Here is an 18,221-nt window from a genome sequence, read left to right as displayed (position 1 = left end):
TATTGCAAACTATAGCATCTTAAATGTGACATAAGCTTTCACATTGACAAAAAATAGCGCTCTCTATGATTGGCTGATTCAACTACGTTCTTCTTGGAACAAATTTTCTACAGCTGGTCTATATCGATTAGTATTAAGGACAAGAGTTGTTTTGAAAGGCAGAAATATTGTATCTGAAAAACGCTTGCTAAATAAAGACATTATTATTATTATTATCATGGGATGCTTATTTCATTATAAAAAAATTCATTATAATGAGTAGTATACGTGATCGTAAAATTGCATACATGTGAACGCATAAAAAAGTTGATTATAATTTTTACAAGCTAAATAATATAAACAAATTAGATGTTGAATTAAATGAATTCAATTACAACTGTACAAGAGTATAAAATCTCTGCTAACTACAAGAAAAAAATATGTCATGTCTTTAGAGAAATGTTACCTGAAAATTTTTACACAATATATTCAACCACCAAGATTGGTTTGTGCTATATTTATATGTTGAATGTTAAATGTTGTAACGTCCAATACTCGCCTCTCCATAACAGCTTGTGTACAAGAATCGTCGGTTCAGCTCAACATGAAGCACAAAAACGTTTTTCCCGCTAATCTACAGTACTTTTACACTTAAAGGTATATTTTTATAAAATGTTTTTACGTTATATAGAACACTTGTGGACCAATAATGTACTCGAGATGTTTTTCATTATCTTGAACTGTGGAATGTTAGATTAAGATGCTATTTTAGGAAATTTATGCTTAAGGTTCAATAGAAGATGCCGATGTAATTGTTCGATAAATTGTTTTAGATCAATAGACAAAGAAATTTGACAGGGTAAACAGTATTCTAAATGTTAGTACAGTTTTACAATACAGTTTCAAACTGTCTTTAGAATTTTAAGACAAGTTTGTACATTAAAGACTAGTTTCATTACCAACATTATCGTTCTAAAGTTTGTACGGCAATTTTTAAGCAAAACCGTTTAATAGTATTTCAGAAATCTTTTTAATCAATTAAAAAACTATGTAAATTACTATGATAGATAACTTCTTCAAATTAGTAAAAGAAAAACCAACTAATCCATATACTTAAATCATAATAATGTTAATAAGCACATGTACAGAGATTAAATTATTAGAATAACCTCTAAGTTTGGTACACCGGTAGTTAAAACGCATTCAATAACCTCATTTTTCGGGAGAATGTTTAACTAATTTGTATTAAAAGACTTAACACTTTGATTTAGTCAAACAATGATTTCTGTTCTTTGACTATTTTTATATTACTGAGTGAATTGATTGAATTAGTTATCGATTGAATTGATTTGCAACCAAACAAAACTAAACATAATAACGTTGCTCTAAAACTATATTGTGTACACTGTAGCAAAAAAGTTTCTCAACCGTCCCATTCTTGATTACATTTTAACGTCCTTAAAAATCCATATAAAACAACAAGTGATAAGTTAATTCTATGATACAAGAGTCTGAATCAATCTTTATACACATTTTACAATATTTCTACATAGATAAGAACTTTCTAGTGAACTGTGATAACATAGATTGCTAAAAGTGATAGTGAGCATTTATAACTATGTATTTAGATTAGAAATTTTATAAAATGTATTGTTTGGCTTTAATACTACAGTACTTGACGAGAGATATTTTTCCATGTTTGCACTGGCATTCTGTAACCAAAGTAACTCAATCAATTTCCTTGACATTTTTAGACAAATTATTGGGCGACTACCCTAAAACAAGGTATACATGGTATATGTGAATTGCAGATCGAAAATGTTGTACTCTATCCCAAGTTCAGTAACAGACCTTATATGAGATAGTGGTGCTATTACCATTACTAACAATATGTTTATTTGAGGCTACTTGCCTTTTTTCTAGGGATGGACGAGATTGGATTTTTAGTTCCGAGACGAGATTTTTTATTTCTCATAAAATTTCGAGACGAGATCGAGACGGGATTTCCCTTCTCATACACAACGGGAAATGCACGTTCAAAATTTTTACCTGATTTTGTAACATTGTTAGATGACTGTTTAAATACAAAAATAATGATAATAGGCAAGAATATTTACAATCTTTTATTAAAAAACATCAGCATAACATTTTTTTTATTAATCACGCCTAACTTATTAAAAATGCCTACGATTAGGAAATATAGTGATATCAGTTAGGATAGAGTTCAACTTATCCTAAAATAAAATAAATCATAAAATAAAATCAATATTAATTTTTATAAAATAGTTACTTGTTTTGACTTTTTATGGTAATAAAACATTCCTCACACTGCTTACACTTTACAAAACTTCTCAAATGTTAATTAAAATAATTAAAGTAATATTTACATTTAAAGAATTAATTAAATAAGAACGCCTTCACAAAGGAAACGCAACTACAACACGCTCCTGTATTGCGGGTATTGCATTGACTTTCTGCAGGCGTTTTTTATTTTTTTTTATTTTTTTTTTTTTATTCCCGTCTCGGTAAAAATCTCGGCCAAAAAGAAATCTCGTCTCGTGTAACGAGATTTAAAATTTCCCGAAAATTTCCCGAAATTTCGAGACTTGACCATCCCTACTTTTTTCATTGCCTAAGTTCTTGAGCTAAGTTTGTATTTATCCTATAACATTTCACCAGCTTGTATGGCATCTTCAGGGTGTCCTTCTATAACACTAACAATAAATCATTTATCTATTGTCTATTTTGACAAAATATTTACATTTCTACAGTTTTCAATAGAAGACCTCCTGAAAACTACACACGAGTTGGCAAAGTATAAGGTGAACACAAACCTTAGCTCAAGAACGAAGGCAAAGACAGGTAATTAATTTAATTCAAGTTCTTGAAACTTGTATTTAAAAAAAAATATTGTCTTGAGGGGTTATGTTGTCTGTCTTCACAACTCTCAAGAAGGCGCTGAAGTAAATTTTACTTATTTTAGTACAATTGTTTTTTTTTTATTGAGAAGGGTTAGTATTTTGGGAAAACTGAGCATTTTGCATATCCTGATGTTTTTGAAACGGCTAGTACCACTGAGACAGCCATATGGATCCATAGACTTATGGAGGCCTCTTTACAGCAAGTTGAACTAAGAATAGACCTGTGGGCTGGCTAGTCAAGCATGAATAACGAATCGTGCATTAATAAATAAGCGCTTTGTTAATGACAACAAAAAGCGAGGGCCTTAACGCTGAGATTTAATGCATCAAAACCATCCAGTGTTATTTCTGTACATAACACATTTATTTAGTTTTTTTCATTTAACCTCAAATCATATGACGTCCTAAAAATAGTGATCTGAAATAAGCTACAGTAATATTAAAATTTCTCAACATAGTCCCTAGACTATTATATCCAACAAGTGATACCACAGGCCTCCTAAATTCAGTGCTACGTCACTGTTTGTGATTCGAGACCACTTTACAAATATTCTTTTAACTGCACAAACACCAGATATGAGGTTAAATTTTCCATCCGCAACACTAAAAATGTTGCCTCTAGTTTGTATTCAATCTATCGGGTCTGCATTGTAAATTAATTGTAACTTTAATGTTGAATGGTTTATGTGGATGTAGTGTTATCCTTGATGGTCTGTGTAGTTGTTTTGGCAAACCTGGGATTTAATTTGGTTGCAGTGGCAACACTGGGATTTAATTTGGTTGTAGTGGCAACACTGGGAGTTAATGTGGTTGTAGTGGCAACACTGGGATTTAATTTGGTTGTTGTGGCAACCACTGAGCTATAATAATAACTGGAGTAACCACTCCGTGTTTTAAAAACGTACTATTGTTTTTGATGGTTTTGTTTCAGTGTTTCGTGTTGTAAGGTTGGCCAGGTGATCGATTGGTGTGATTTGTCAAATTAGAGGCAAAATCAAGATGGCGTCATCCTATTGTCTTGTTGATAGCAAACAAATATATGTCAACATTATGATTGCAATATAATTTTAATTGTTTATTTTACGAGCAAGAGCAACTCATTTTAACAAGATCATAAACCGATGGTCGTTCTTTATCAAATGTCATAGGGCTAAACCCAAGACTAAACCATAGACTAACCATCACAAGGGAGTATGTTTTATCTATGACTAAACCAATATCTCCAAACCAGGAAACTTGACTAGCCTATTTTCACCACATAGGCCAAGCTTGAAAACAGGTAAATAAGTTAGTAGCCTATTTTTTTCAATTTATAATGTTTCAAAATAACTTTAAATGCACAGGTTTTAACGTGCAATAACTTAAAGTTTTTGATATAAGTCCTTGAAATAACAGATAGGCCCAACCTCAAACGAATAGTATGGTTAGGTTAAAATGAATTGGAATTTGACAGCATCCCACCAACCGATCACACGGCCAACCTAACAACACGAAACTCCGAAAACAAACCAGCAAAAACAGTGGCACGTTTTTCTCTAATGTTTAACCAGAGAGTAGTGACTCCAGTTATAATCTATATCTCAATGGTGGCAACACTGGGATTTAATTTGGTTGTTGTGGCAACACTGGGATTTGATGTGGTTGTAATGGCAACCCTGGAATTTAATGTGGTTGTAGTGGCAACCCTGGTTTCAACAAGTGCCTCTGCCTCTGCCCTGCCTTCATGTTGCTTGTATTTACATTTTCATTTGCTATGTACTTGTACTTATAAAACGAGTCTTACCTCTCTAAGCCTATTATTTTTGAACCTTTATACTTTTTAGAAATATGTACGACAAAAGGGTAAAAACACATTTTGAGTTAAGTAAAGAGTGTAACACATTGTACAACGGCCTGTGTTTCCAGGATTCTTGTTGGGATAACATTGATAACAGGTTTATTTGAATTGGTAAGAGTCCATCCTGGTAGTTGAACGAAACAAATGTAAAATATTCCCTTCAAATTATGAGATGTATTTCTTATCTAAATAACATTAATTTTAATGAGTACCTACTTAAGTTTGCTGTTACAGAGAAGGTAAGAAGGTGAGCTTTTTATTGAAATGTTGATAGCTGAGTATGAAATAAACAAATTTATCAAATTCGATTAAACTATAACCATCCATAAACAAGCAAACCATATTTTATTTATTATCCATAAGAATAACATGAGAATTTTTTATTTACAGTTTTTTGGAATTTTCTTAGTACCTAACCGTTTTGCATACAACAATTTCTGAAAAAAAAAAAACTAAAAAAAAACTAAAATAAAAAAACTAAAAAATAAAATAGTATTTTTCATAAATTCTGAAAAAATTTATGTTTTAAGGGTTGAAAATGTTATGTTTACTGCAATAACAAAGTACTCTCGGTAAAAATTATAAATAATTGTTGTTTCTTTTGCCTCAGTCGTAAATGTTGATGACACCTAACAAGTTTATGACAGGCAGTAAATCCTTAACAAAGAGAACATAAAAATAACTGTCCAGGCTTTACGAGCCTGAGAAACAATCATTAAAGGCAAGCCTTTTAACTTACACAACCTGCAGATATACCACAAAAACCTTTCCGCTGAAATCTGTGTATCAAATGAATCCTATATATAATACGAGTAAAGTTTGAATACCTAATTGTTACTTCGATCTGGGTGTTAATCGGCTCTAACAAAAACGTTTATATTTACGGAATAACTAAGTTCTGGGTCAAAAATAAGTTCTAGATCAGTGGTATAGCCAGGAAAAATCTATTTCCGCCATAATATGAGTACAAACTTTTGAAAATTTAACATGGGCCTTATGAGAAAACATTCCGCCATTGTTGTCATTTGTTTACATTTTAAGACATAACTCGACGTTCTGTACCCACGGGTACCTCAGCTTGTGCATGTGCAGAAAGCTCTTGAAGCACTTTTCGAGGTGACAACTTGAGACAGAGAGAAAGAGAACGACTCGACTTTGCTCCAGTTTAATAACTCGTTTGATGTATAAATAAGAATTTGTATTTATAAAACTTTCCAGAGTAATGAGTTTCTATTCCATTAAAAAACTATTCTTACATTATCCTCAGCTTTATTACTGTTTATTTAATACTTTTGCCAATATAAACGAGCGACATATTTTTATTTTTTTTATTTTTAATGTTTTTAATAATAATTATCATCACTAAATTACTCTTTTCGTTGGTTGTAGAGTCATGTCGTTGTCAATAATGTCGTCTGATTCTGACTGATGTCAGTTACACTGAATCGGTCACGGGTCAATAATTAGTTGTAACCTACCACTAGCTTACCTAACTAAGTTTGAGTGTTGCTATTAGCAGTGTGGGATGATTGCACTGGACAGTTTAGCTATCTATTTCAGAAAAATAAAGTTTAAAATAAATCAAACCCTAGGATCTGTTCTTAAGTTTTGGCCGTTTTGAGATGGATGCTTTCAGAACTCAGTTTAGCCTAGCCTGAACAACTGGATTAGTAGCTTGACTTAGTGGTTCATCGTTCATCCATGTTTAGTTTATTAACACTAATCAATGCCTAATCTAGATTATACGTGCCTTATTCTACTCCGTTTTAAAACTAATATACATAGGCATAAGCTTAAATTTTTGTATTAAATACTGGGTGCATCATTAAGGTAACTCGTTTAGGTTGCATTTATAAATGAATAATTTCATGAATCCACTAATACCCTCTAGGTGTGTTCAGTACATAATGGCACTCTCAAAAAAGTACTAATCCTAACCCAAATAAAATATAGGTAGGTAGCTTTAGGCCTACAGAGGATGAGTGTTTATATTTAAATCACTTATATTTATATCTCTGTGGTTAGGTTTTAGTTATGTTTGCCTTAAGATGGCTATAGGTTTAGGACTAGATATCAAATAAACTCCCAATTAACTTATAGGGCAGCCTAGTCTCATAGTCTTATGGTTCTCATAGCCTAGTCTTATAGTTCAGTCAGAAAGTGTCCTGAGTTTCCAGAAAATTGTAACTTATTACATTTTAAAAATTTAGGGTAAATTAAAGGTTTCGGTTCTGGTTTCGGAGCAAGTCCAAGTTCTTGTAGTGACGAAGATTTTCTTACTGCTGATAGCCTTTTTCGAATTCAGCGTGAAAAATACTGGGTAATTTCTTTAGTTTGGGCCGTTTAGGGAAACCAAACAATTTTTTAAAAACTCTTCTATCTCATCATTTCAGTAAACTATGATATTATTATTTTAATAGAAGTTAAATAGATGTCAAGAAAAAATATACAACAAATTATTATTTTTTGGATAGAATTACATTGACCAAAGAATACTCTCAGAGTATAGTGTAGTGATAAAGTATCCCGAGCAAAGCTCGGTCCCCAGGTACTGTGTAGTAATGCTATTACGAGGTAGATATAGGCATAGTAGGCTATTACCTAAATCAAGAATTATTTACCAACTTACGCTTCAAGAAATTATTTAGTTAGCTACAACATCTAATTGAAACAAGGATTTTTCTCATGTAAATTGTATTCTAATAAATAAAACTAACCATTTCAATTGTATTAAAAATGTTTAAGCTTTTAACTTTTACTTAACAATCTAAGGCAAAGGAATAGTTTGTCAGAAGAGGTAGATGGAATTTTATTCCTTGGGGTTGGGAAGGTATATACATGAGGTACATTGTGAGGAAATTAAACTGTTGTCTAATTGTTACAAGTCTGTCTCAAACATCACAACAAACGCTGAATGAGTAACTTCTGATTAACCTGTTTAACTTAAGTGAGGAAGGGACCATTTTTTTAAATTTAGAACTGAGGATGAGAGATCTGTTAACATATTTGTTCTTTTTAAATGTTTTGGCTTACCGAAGACATCCAAGTAAATAAATAAATAAATCTTTATTGTCACATAACGTTTACAAAATATAGCAATGCTATAAAACAGGTGACATTGTCAATACAGTATACAAATACCTTAAAACTAAGGAGTTATAAAAGAATAAAATAAACTAACGCTATGAAAATAGAAATAATTGTTGTAGACAAAATAGATAAACTTAAACATTGCATTTAAAATACCAAATAATTACACATCTTGATCACATAAAAACTCATCTATACTATAATATGTTTTCCTTAAAAGAAAATTAGTAAGGCTGCTCTTGAAATGCTTAGACTGTATTCTGTTTTTGAGCTCTTGAGACAATTTATTAAAAGCTATCAACTAAATTTAAACATGAAAGTACACTAATGTATTTTACTTTTACTTGTAGAGGTTTACTTTAGAGTCAGGTAGAAAAAATACCAGATGGCTATATAGGCTACATATAAAAGGGTATTTAATTCATATTTACAGATAAATAAGTATTGGCCATAAATAAACGCATACCTCACTTTAGTTTAGTCTTGGTTTCTTCTCTGGTGGAGGTTTCATACTTTCTTGTTTAATCTCCTGTTTAATTTCTCTTGGTTCGGTTTTTATTTCCGCTGAAAATTTTGAAGGTTAAATAAATCCAAAGAATTTACAATTTTACATAAATTGATTGGCTTATACCTACATAGTTAGGCAACGAGTGAGAAGACTGCTAGAACAGATATTTCTATGAAAAGGTTTAAATAAAGATGACCTAGTTGAAGTCCAGACCAAAAAATAACTGGAATGGAAAGAAGGAGAAGCCTGTCAACAACCTTTATCATGGGTAAGCGCTGGGAGTAACTATGATATTTAATTGGGAAAATAACAAAAATTGCAATAACAATAAACTGTAATTTTTACCGCAAGGTCTAAAATTGTACCTTTTGTCTAAAATTATAAATCCATTGCATACTTGTTTAGAATTAAAATTCCATTAGACACTAAAATTTAATCAAAATCAGTCAAGCCGTTTATTTAATTTATGGGTTGTTATGGTTAAATCACCTTAAAAAATTAAATTTCAAAAACATGAAAAAACTCCTGGAGATGCCATGGATTTTACTAAATTTCATAAATACAAAATTTCATAAAAATCGGACCACCGGTGTGGTCTGTGACTCGTCCACACACACACAGGGGACATCACTTTGAAAACCACTTTTTTTTGGTTCAGGGGGATCCAAAAGGATACATCCACCCTAAACTCAGACTCAAAAATTTGGCAAAAACAATACTTTTTATATACTATGTATAAGGGGTGGAGAAAGTAAAAAATGTATATTATTAGAAGAACCTATTGCCTACTGGAAAACAGTTTGGACAGGGAAGAACTAGAGCATTTGATTACCAAGATCTCTAGATATATAGCTTAAGTTTAGACCGTTAACCATAAAAAAAGTTTGAGTAGAATCATAACGAATCATCGGCACTTTGTAAAATAGAGACCAACCATTCAACCAGATATATCAATTTATTCCTTTTGGAATCTGACAACGTGAAAAAAAACATTACAAACTTACGTTCAGAAGGAGGTGGTTTGGTGGCCGGAGGCGGCTGCATTATCGGCAAAGGGAACTTATGTATCAACTCCCCCAACAACATATCCACTCTCTGTCTCTGGAACACTGAGCTCGGCTCCTCACGTTGCGTCTCTTTCTTCACTTTGGTCGTGTCGCCTCTCAACTCCCAGGTGTATCCCTTGCTAGGGTGGTACCTGCTGTAGCCCATCGCCTCGTCTAACGCTGACTGCAGGTGATGCACTGACGCCAGCTGTAAGTTACCATATGCTCTGATTTGGTTAGTTTAAACGTTGACTCTAATTTTGCTATGCTTTATTGTAAAGTTTTACAAATTTAAAAGTACCGTTACCTAGTGGTCTAGTGGTTACCCTGTAGGATGTACACAAACTAAAATCAAATACTATAAAAATTTAAAAAAATATTTTCACAAAAACATGGACTAAGCGTACCATGTCCATATGAAAACAAAAATTTATAAATACAAAAGTAGGCCTACTATTTATGGTAATGTTAACCTCAATTAGCATCCTCCAAAAAATTCAGGATTTATATTGTCGTGAATTTGTTAGAGTCAAACTTTATCCAATGTCACCAAAATCATTAAATATGTGAAAAGTGAAGTGCTATAGGCAATAAAATAAACCTAGAGTGCATAAAATAGTCATAAATAATATCTGTGATTTGGAGATATGCTTTGGTGAAAGGTCTTTTAAAAATACACAAAATGTCCATCAGCAGCCCAAACAAAAGTAAGAATTCCCACAATTTCTAAGTTTCAAAGTGGTACAATTAAGTTTTTAAGCTTAACAAAAATTTAAGTGTAAAATGGTACGTTATTATTTTAAAATTAACAACTGACTTTCACTAGGTACTTACAATTCTTGAATTTATGATATTGGAGAGATCTGGAGCTTGATAAATGATGCCTGCGATGATGTAATAGTCTGCAAGTGGCGTTGCTTGTGTGGGGGACGTGCGGTGTTGCTTGCGGACAACGTACAAGATTGGATCTTGAACATGCAATAGTATGTACTCGTAACCCGTCATGTTACTGCAACAGACAAAAGTAAATGCTAATGCATTATAAACATAACAGATCTTTTGGAATTGGTATTCTCCAACCGTGAATGTTAACAGTTTGATTGGATTGAACAGATGTTCCCTGAACCCTTCCTCTACGGCGTGAAGGAGTCACAAGAGTTTTCACTGCACAATTTGGAAAAGTTAAGTAGCTTTCGTATAGGCCTACGTTAAGATTATTACTGTAAACTTATCACTTATTTTGACATTTTTGAAAATTATTCAAGTATTGTAAATACATCAATTTAGTCATGTGTTATCTGCAGCTGGTCTAAATATAGATAGAGCTTACGGTTTCTGTCTTGAGACCCAGATCCTTAGATCCCCTCACGCGAACGCCAAATTGGAAATTCAAATATGATGAACGTTGACTTACCATTTAAGGGCGTGATAAGGTAGCATAATAGGTAAGAAAGAGCTGTTTTTATGTTGATCTTCACAACTTAAAGATTGGATTTGATAATAAAAACCTAATTACACTTACTTGAGCTGGTCCAGGCTTGCCCGTTGCATTTTAAGGATCTCGTTGTTGCATGTTCGGTCGTAGAATGGGTTGTTGCGGTCAGAAAAGTAGTCCATAATGTTAGTCGGGTTCAATATAGGAACCCAACTGCTATCATGCCAGGACATTTGAAGCGGGTTGTTTTGTTCTGTGAAATTATTTTAATCTTTATTATAAATGCCAGAAGTGCAGCTTCTTTTCATATCAAATCAACATTCTATTCATATTAACTTTAAACTGCCATGAACTATAGGAGTTTGTAGAATAGCTATATTTTGGAGGAAAGCACAAATGTCCTTAACCCTCCAAGTGTCCATAGTTTAGGCCTTAATGTCCACCTATTTTTGGAGCATTTGCAAGGTTTTATTAAAACGGATCTGAGAAGCTTAAAACAATGTTAATTCTAATGTTCTATATACCATTTTGTTCGGAAAATCATGGGCTTCAATATTATATACAAAACATAAGGAACATTTAAAAAAAAAAAAAAAATTTTAGGTAAAAAAAATATTCAAATTTTTCAAAAAAAAAATAAGTTCGCGCTCAATGAAATTGTATAAATTATAGGCCTATAAATATTTGAAAATAGCCACTTTGTTCTAAATTTTATGAGGATTACAAATATATAATAATATAAGGAAGTATATTTGCAAATAAATAAGTTATGGGCAAAAAACTGATTTCAGTACATAGCGTTTAGCTAAGAATGCATAGCCTAACCATAGCTAGGAATCTGGCTGATAATTTACATCAATATCACTAACTACTTCTTCAGGATCATCAACCAGCACTTCAAAACCACTTAAATCTTCTTATAATGCACCATGTATATCACTACTTTTGATTTTTAACACTAAAACAATGATAAACGTAATAAAACACATCAGTCATCGGTCCGAGGGAACCTAGCTGTTTACAAATACACGCACGTCAGCTGTCTGCTACAATATTTTCGGAACTAAAATGAATAGCGCTTAGAGACAGACCTCTGGAGAAAGCTTAGAATATTACGGAAAGAACGATACCTAACTCGATCCAGTTCAATCCGATTCAGTCAGTCATAGAGCCTTCGCCGTAAACGATGTCTGCGTGTCGAAAAATCGACAAGTAACACTACACAAAGTGTGCTGCTTGTCGAATTTTCGTCAAGTAACACTGGGAGGGTTAAAGTACACTAAGCATGAAGTAACCTACCACAACTAACCCGAAAAGATAGTTGCAGGCAATTGATAAAACACAAAAAGTTATCTAAATGTCATATTTTGCCTCAACGAGAGGGCTATTCAGAAAGAATTTAGTGAAACAGTTAGAACATCAAGTTGTGAATAAATGTGTTGTGAATGTGCTACCAACAGGTTTTTTTTTCTAAGGTGAATTAGTGGCAACATGTTTCTGAATGAAGTAAGTAAATGGAATAAGTAAGTAGGGCATAGATCTAGTAATTTAGAAATAGTAGACTAAACTAGGCCTAGATAATCCAACCTAGTTTTACAAATTTTATGCTCTGAATCCCATACTTATGAGCAGAGAACCTGACTAAAAGTAAGTCTAGAAAGAATATATTGTTTAAATGAAATACTTCACCTGGCATTATTCCTACCCTCCCGGGCATCATCCCCGCGGGTAGCATGCCGTATGTCTGACTTGGGGACGACAGTTTTCTGTTTTATCTGAAATTACAACATAGGCTATAAATCTTAATACCGGTACCGTACATTTAAATTATCCATTTATATTTATATATTTTTGAAAGGTTAATAGCTCTTCAGCAGCTGTTTGAAATTACCGATTAATTAACCTTGCTCTTATGGCGGACAAATCCAAGATGGCCATTAGCTTCTATGGACTCCCTTGGAAAACAATTCAAAACTACAAAGAACATTTCTAATCTCAATCTCACAGTATAGGCCTACCTCTAGATATTTAAATTATAAATAATAACTTTGGTGTTTGAAAAAAAATATTTTTGGATGATAAATAACTCTTCAGCAGCTGTTTGAAATTATCCAAGATGGCCGCTAGCCTCCGAGGACTCTTAATTATCAATGAAATGGTTGGCATACTTGTCCTGGCACTTTGAAGAATTTCAATGACACTATATGCGAAGTTACGTTACAGGGTGTGGTAATGGGGGGCAATAAAAAAAGATTTACCTATAGGCCCTTCCATAATTTTATTGTTCACCATATCGTAAAAAAAAGAATAGCCTAATTATGTTTAAAAAATAAAAAATAAACTTATGGGGAAAAATAGGCTATTTAAAAGTTAGGCTAAATTGCATTTATGAAGTAGGGCTTCGGCCTATAAGATATATAGGCTAATGTGCATGGTGTTGAACATATACCGGCCTTACTAAGTTAACATATTTTGTATCCTGCTTAAAAGAGGCATACTCATCAGCCCCAGTCATCATTTATGAATGACTGTTCCCTGCATGACTTATTACTTTGTGTCTTTAGCGGATCTCAGTCATTGCATGAAGCGCAGTGCCGTGCCGGCACCATCAGGCCCATGGCAACGCACTATAACTTAGTTGAACACTGGTGCGGAGAGTTAGAAATGATGAGCTACATCACAGATAAAATAACTACGGTACCTTAAATTATTAAGGAAAGTGGCAGGTCGTAGTTAATGCTTTCAATGTGAGAGTCGCGATTTTAAGGGTACAGTTTCTTAACTGGGCTAAGTTACCCTAATATCCATTGAAACTTTTGATTGAAAATATCGATTAACTTAATATTTTACTCAGAGGATACGTGTCCGGTAACCGGGCGTGGATTAGGCGTCCAGCAGTGACGTCACCAGGTTGTGGGGGCCCGGAACGTCATTACCACAACGATACGATCTACGCAGCCATCGTTGTTCGTGGTGTAGTAGACATAAGTTAGTGCTCGGCTGATACGCAAGAAGTCCCTGGTTCAAACCCAATCGGTATCTTTAACTTTTTGTCAAATCAAATCAAATCAAATCAAAATTATCTTTATTCATTATGTACACATAGAGTACAGAATGGCGTCAACAAGTACTATTATAAACTAGTAAGTACAAGTATATATAATACAATAATAAATTAAAATTATAATCACCGTAAGAAATTAAATTAACTGTTACAGACGACATATGATTAAAAAAATTCATTAAAACTGTACAAAGGTTTAACAATAATAAATGACTTCAATTTCTTTTTGAAGGACCCAAAATCAGTTATACATTTTATGTTTTCTGGTAATGAATTATAAAATTTGTCAAAGATTTTGCTTCGAATTTCATTTCTTCTTAACTGTACATCTTTTGTTAGAATTTTTGGCATTTATAATTTTATTTTATGAACAGAATTTAACCTTCATTTGATTTTTTCACCATCAGCAAGTTTGGTTGGTTAGTGTAGTATATGCGTATGCTAAGTTATCTCTTTTATAGCAACACTAACAATAATTGACACTTGAAACCATCTTTACAAAATATGAATATTGACATTACGTTAGACAAAGGCTCTGAAATAAGAGATGCTTTCATGTTGCTGGTTGAACATAGAAGAACTTTATTCTTACCATTTGTGGTCGGGAGCACAGCCCATAGAGTAAAACTATATATAACAAGTTATAAGGCACATATATTACAGTTAGGTTAGGTTATTACAGTACCTAACTGCCGGATGCCTAATCCACGTCCGGTTACCGGACGCGTATCCTCTGCGAATATTTTATTACTAACCTACTTTTGAAGCAAAATTAAGCTTATTGAATGATTGAGTCTTTGGTAGCCTAATTATTTACCATACTTACACTGGGATATGATGTTTAATTTTGATATGTCTACTTACAGTATTTTTAACGCTGAATCCAAAAATGCAATCAGTTTTGGTCGGAGAGATTCCTTAAGTGGCCGTACAGTTAAATAATTAATATTAAGCTTCAGTTTTGTTGATTTATTAACATATTTGTGGTATGGACGAGTCCAAGTTCTAGTGGCGACTAACACTAAAAGGGGTGGAAGGTTTGTGGAGTGGAAACAGCTGTCAGTTGTTTACATTCGATACTAAACAGACAAAACCACACACGAGGCCATGAGAGCAAAATCAGAGTTACAATATGCAAAACTAATAGGTAGATTTTTAAATTGGACTTTGGTGCTGTTTAGAAAATACAATAAATCAACTACGATACATAAACTATTAATCACATGAATATAAATTATAGCCTAAAACAAAATAGGATTTATTCACGTAGAATATCAGTAATAGAAGCTAGGGCACTGCGAAGATAGGTCGGACTTTATGCGGATTCGTGACTATAGGGTAGAGTGGGGGAATTGGGACCCATGTTTTTATTTTTTTCAATTATATGTTTATTGTCAGAAAAAATCAAAATATGAGCATGCACAAGGTTTCCAACTGTAATTTGTCTTCTTATCACATGTTTTTCCATTTTTTTAAATAAATTTTACTATGAAAAAAAAAGTAATAATAATTTGGAACCCAATTACCCCACCTATACTTATAAACCCATAAGCACCTAATTTTATTTGTGGGGGTAATAGGGTTCTAAAGATGAAAACATAATAAACAAAATGCAACATACTTTTATTGAAAAAAAAATTGTTTAGGACATTACAACAGTTCAAACTATTTTTTCCAAAACATTACACTTTTTTCTTAATAATATAGGAAAAATTAACCAGAGCAGATAACAGCCAGGAAATATAGATTTAAACTGTTAAAGACATGTAGGCCTATAGTTAAATAAAAAAAAAACTACATTTATATTTTATGTCGAACTTTTTTTCTGGTCATATGCAAACTTTCCGGAATTTCGCTTTTTCAGCCAAAAGAATTTCTAATAAATGGTAGTTATCAGTCCAAATATAAGTTAAAATAGGCCAATTATGGGCTTAGCTCACTCTTTTAGGCCCTAGTTTCTTATTCAAGTGGTTGTAAAATTTTTTTTTACTTTCCTGTACATCTGTGATTCCAACCCGATGTAACTGCTGCCGATGTGACTGCTCCATCTTTGTATGTTTTTGAATGTTTAGTATATATTTTAATTAATTTAGATCAGTTTAAAACTAATAGTTCTGTTCATAACTATGAAACAAGACAAAAAAATCATTTAAGAATCAACCAATGTAATTTTCAAAGAACTATTAATTCAACTTTAGAGGTTAGTAAAAGAATGTTTAACAGATTGCCTGAACATGTAAAAAATCTCAACTTAACTAATTTTAGAAGGTTCTTAAAACAGTTTTTGATAGATTTGTCCATGTACAAAGTTTCAGAATTTAATGAATACTGGGATTCTGCAGGTAGACGCCATCTTGACTAAAATATCATTTGTTTCATTTAGTATTGAATGAGTATTGTCTCTATGTGATAATAAAAAAAAATATTGTATTGACGATGCACCTATTTAAGGTTACAATGTAATCATGTAAATGTTTTGTGCAAATAAAGATTTGATTTGATTTGATTAACCACGTGATGAGACTGGTTCCCAATTACTCCATACTGGGGTAATTGGGACCTACTTCAAAATTCTGTTTTTACACATAATACATGATAATCACCACTGCAGTCCCATATAATTATTGATTAATTATATGTGGGATAAAAAAATATGGGTCCCATTTCCCCACACCGGGGTAATTGGGACCCATTAAAAAAAAAATTATAAAATTAATTTGTAATTTTTTTTTTTAATTTTAAAGCCCTAACAAACTATTGCTTAAACCTTTAATGTGTCAAAAAATACATTTTGGTATGATTATTAATTCATATAATATATAAAAAATAACTCAAAATACTACCACGCTAAAGTTTTGCCACATGTTTAACATTCGGAAAAAAACACGGCTTAATTTTTTTATATTTTTTATACATCAAACACAAGATTACCATTATCCAATAATTTGTGATGAAACCCCTTTAGAATACCCTAAACTTTAACGTATTTACAATTTTGTTTAAAAAAAAAATAATACAAAATTAAAAAAAATAGCTCCCAATTACCCCCGGGTCCCAATTCCCCCACTCTACCCTATTAAGTCCTTTGAAAGGAGGTTAGATTAGGTAAGTTAAAGGTTCATTATAACCTAACCTTTACCTTCCTAATCTAACCTCACTTCAAAACACTTAATACAGTCACGAATCCGCATAAAACCCGACCTACCTTCCTCACATGCCTAACTTAAATAAGAACTGATTATTTGGTTTCAAAACGTTTGAATTGATTTGATTTCATTCCGCATTAGATCAAGTATAAACAGTTGTTTGCTCTTCTCACTCAGTCCTCACTCCTCACTCAGTACGGACCCGTCCAGACCACGCCATATTACCATTACCTTCAGTACCGCTCAATTATCCTTAAATTCGTAATCCTAACCTCTGTTTTACGGCCACTACGGCCACTTAGGAATCTCTCCGACAAAAACTGATTGCATTTTTGGATTCAGCGTTAAAAATACTATAAGTAGGCCTAGGCATATAAAAATTACATCATATCCCAGTGTAAGTACAATAAATATTTGTCGAATCTTTCAACGTGTGGAATTTTTTAAAGAAATAGGATGAAGTTAGGATCTACATCATAACTTACGCCTAAACAAACACTTTCTTGGGAAAGCGGTAAAACCCATGTTTTGTGTGTGTGCTGGAAATCAAACCCATCCCTCTCTCACCAAAGTCAGAGACACTAAACCACTAAGTTTAGGGGGTTTAGGCTAGCAACACATCTGAGATGAATTTGTGTTTGATAAAAATTACGTTTTAGTTAATGGCCTACCTTAACTGAGGGTTGTCCAACCTTGATTAGTTTTGGTATTATGAGTTAGTTTTAACTTCGAATGGGCCCACTACTACTACACTACACTAGGCTAGCATGAAAGTCCTATTTCACTTCGTTAGGTAATCAATGCTAATTCCAATATACTGTAGTACTTATTATGCTGCTAGTTATAAACATTGATTTAATGTACACGAATTGGAATGAAAACACTAATTTGTCTCAGCTTGATTGATACCTATAAGTTAATAACCTCTTGAAGCCTAACTTATTCAAAATTATCACTTGACGACAGGACGACAGGACGACAGGACAGACAGACTGACAGACTGACAGAAGACGACAAGACAGAAGTTGTTGGATTTTGTTTACTTTTTTAGTTGTCATGCCAATATGTCAATAATTAGGTTCAGTCGTTCAGTTCAGTTCAGACCAGACGGAATTTGATTTGACTTGATGTTTTTTTTTTTTTTTTTTAGAGACAACGAAGTTGACTTTCTCACCCCAAAAATAGGGAGTAAACA

The 18,221-nt window shown here is 32.7% G+C and overlaps 1 protein-coding gene across 1 annotated transcript; it reads right to left on the bottom strand.

Annotated features, from left to right (window-relative positions):
* Positions 1–7,784: 7,784 nt before the first annotated feature.
* Positions 7,785–17,978, bottom strand: LOC128994914 (mediator of RNA polymerase II transcription subunit 6-like). The gene is made up of 6 exons (XM_054419743.1): positions 17,698–17,978; positions 12,506–12,591; positions 10,904–11,069; positions 10,216–10,390; positions 9,340–9,589; positions 7,785–8,391 (listed from the first exon to the last, which is right to left on the bottom strand). Exons 2-6 carry the CDS (start codon positions 12,549–12,551, stop codon positions 8,300–8,302), a joined length of 729 nt encoding a protein of 242 aa, XP_054275718.1. The 5' UTR covers positions 12,552–12,591; positions 17,698–17,978; the 3' UTR covers positions 7,785–8,299.
* Positions 17,979–18,221: the final 243 nt, after the last annotated feature.

Source organism: Macrosteles quadrilineatus, unplaced genomic scaffold, assembly GCF_028750875.1.
Source record: "Macrosteles quadrilineatus isolate MER2022 unplaced genomic scaffold, UCM_ALF_1.0 Scaffold_5__1_contigs__length_97177068, whole genome shotgun sequence".
NCBI lineage: Eukaryota > Metazoa > Arthropoda > Insecta > Hemiptera > Cicadellidae > Macrosteles > Macrosteles quadrilineatus.
The sequence above is the reverse complement of the archived record's forward strand: the minus strand, read 5'-3'. Positions and strand labels throughout refer to the sequence as shown.

Bases quoted from the DNA above. Each gene is read 5' to 3' on its own strand.
- LOC128994914 (XM_054419743.1), bottom strand. From the start codon at position 12,551: ATGCTACCCGCGGGGATGATGCCCGGGAGGGTAGGAATAATGCCAG. The intron at 11,070-12,505 runs GTGAAGTATTTC...ATAATTTCACAG, and splicing joins GAGGGTAGGAATAATGCCAG to AACAAAACAACCCGCTTCAA. The intron at 8,392-9,339 runs GTAAGTTTGTAA...CAAAATTTTCAG, and splicing joins CAAACCACCTCCTTCTGAAC to CGGAAATAAAAACCGAACCA.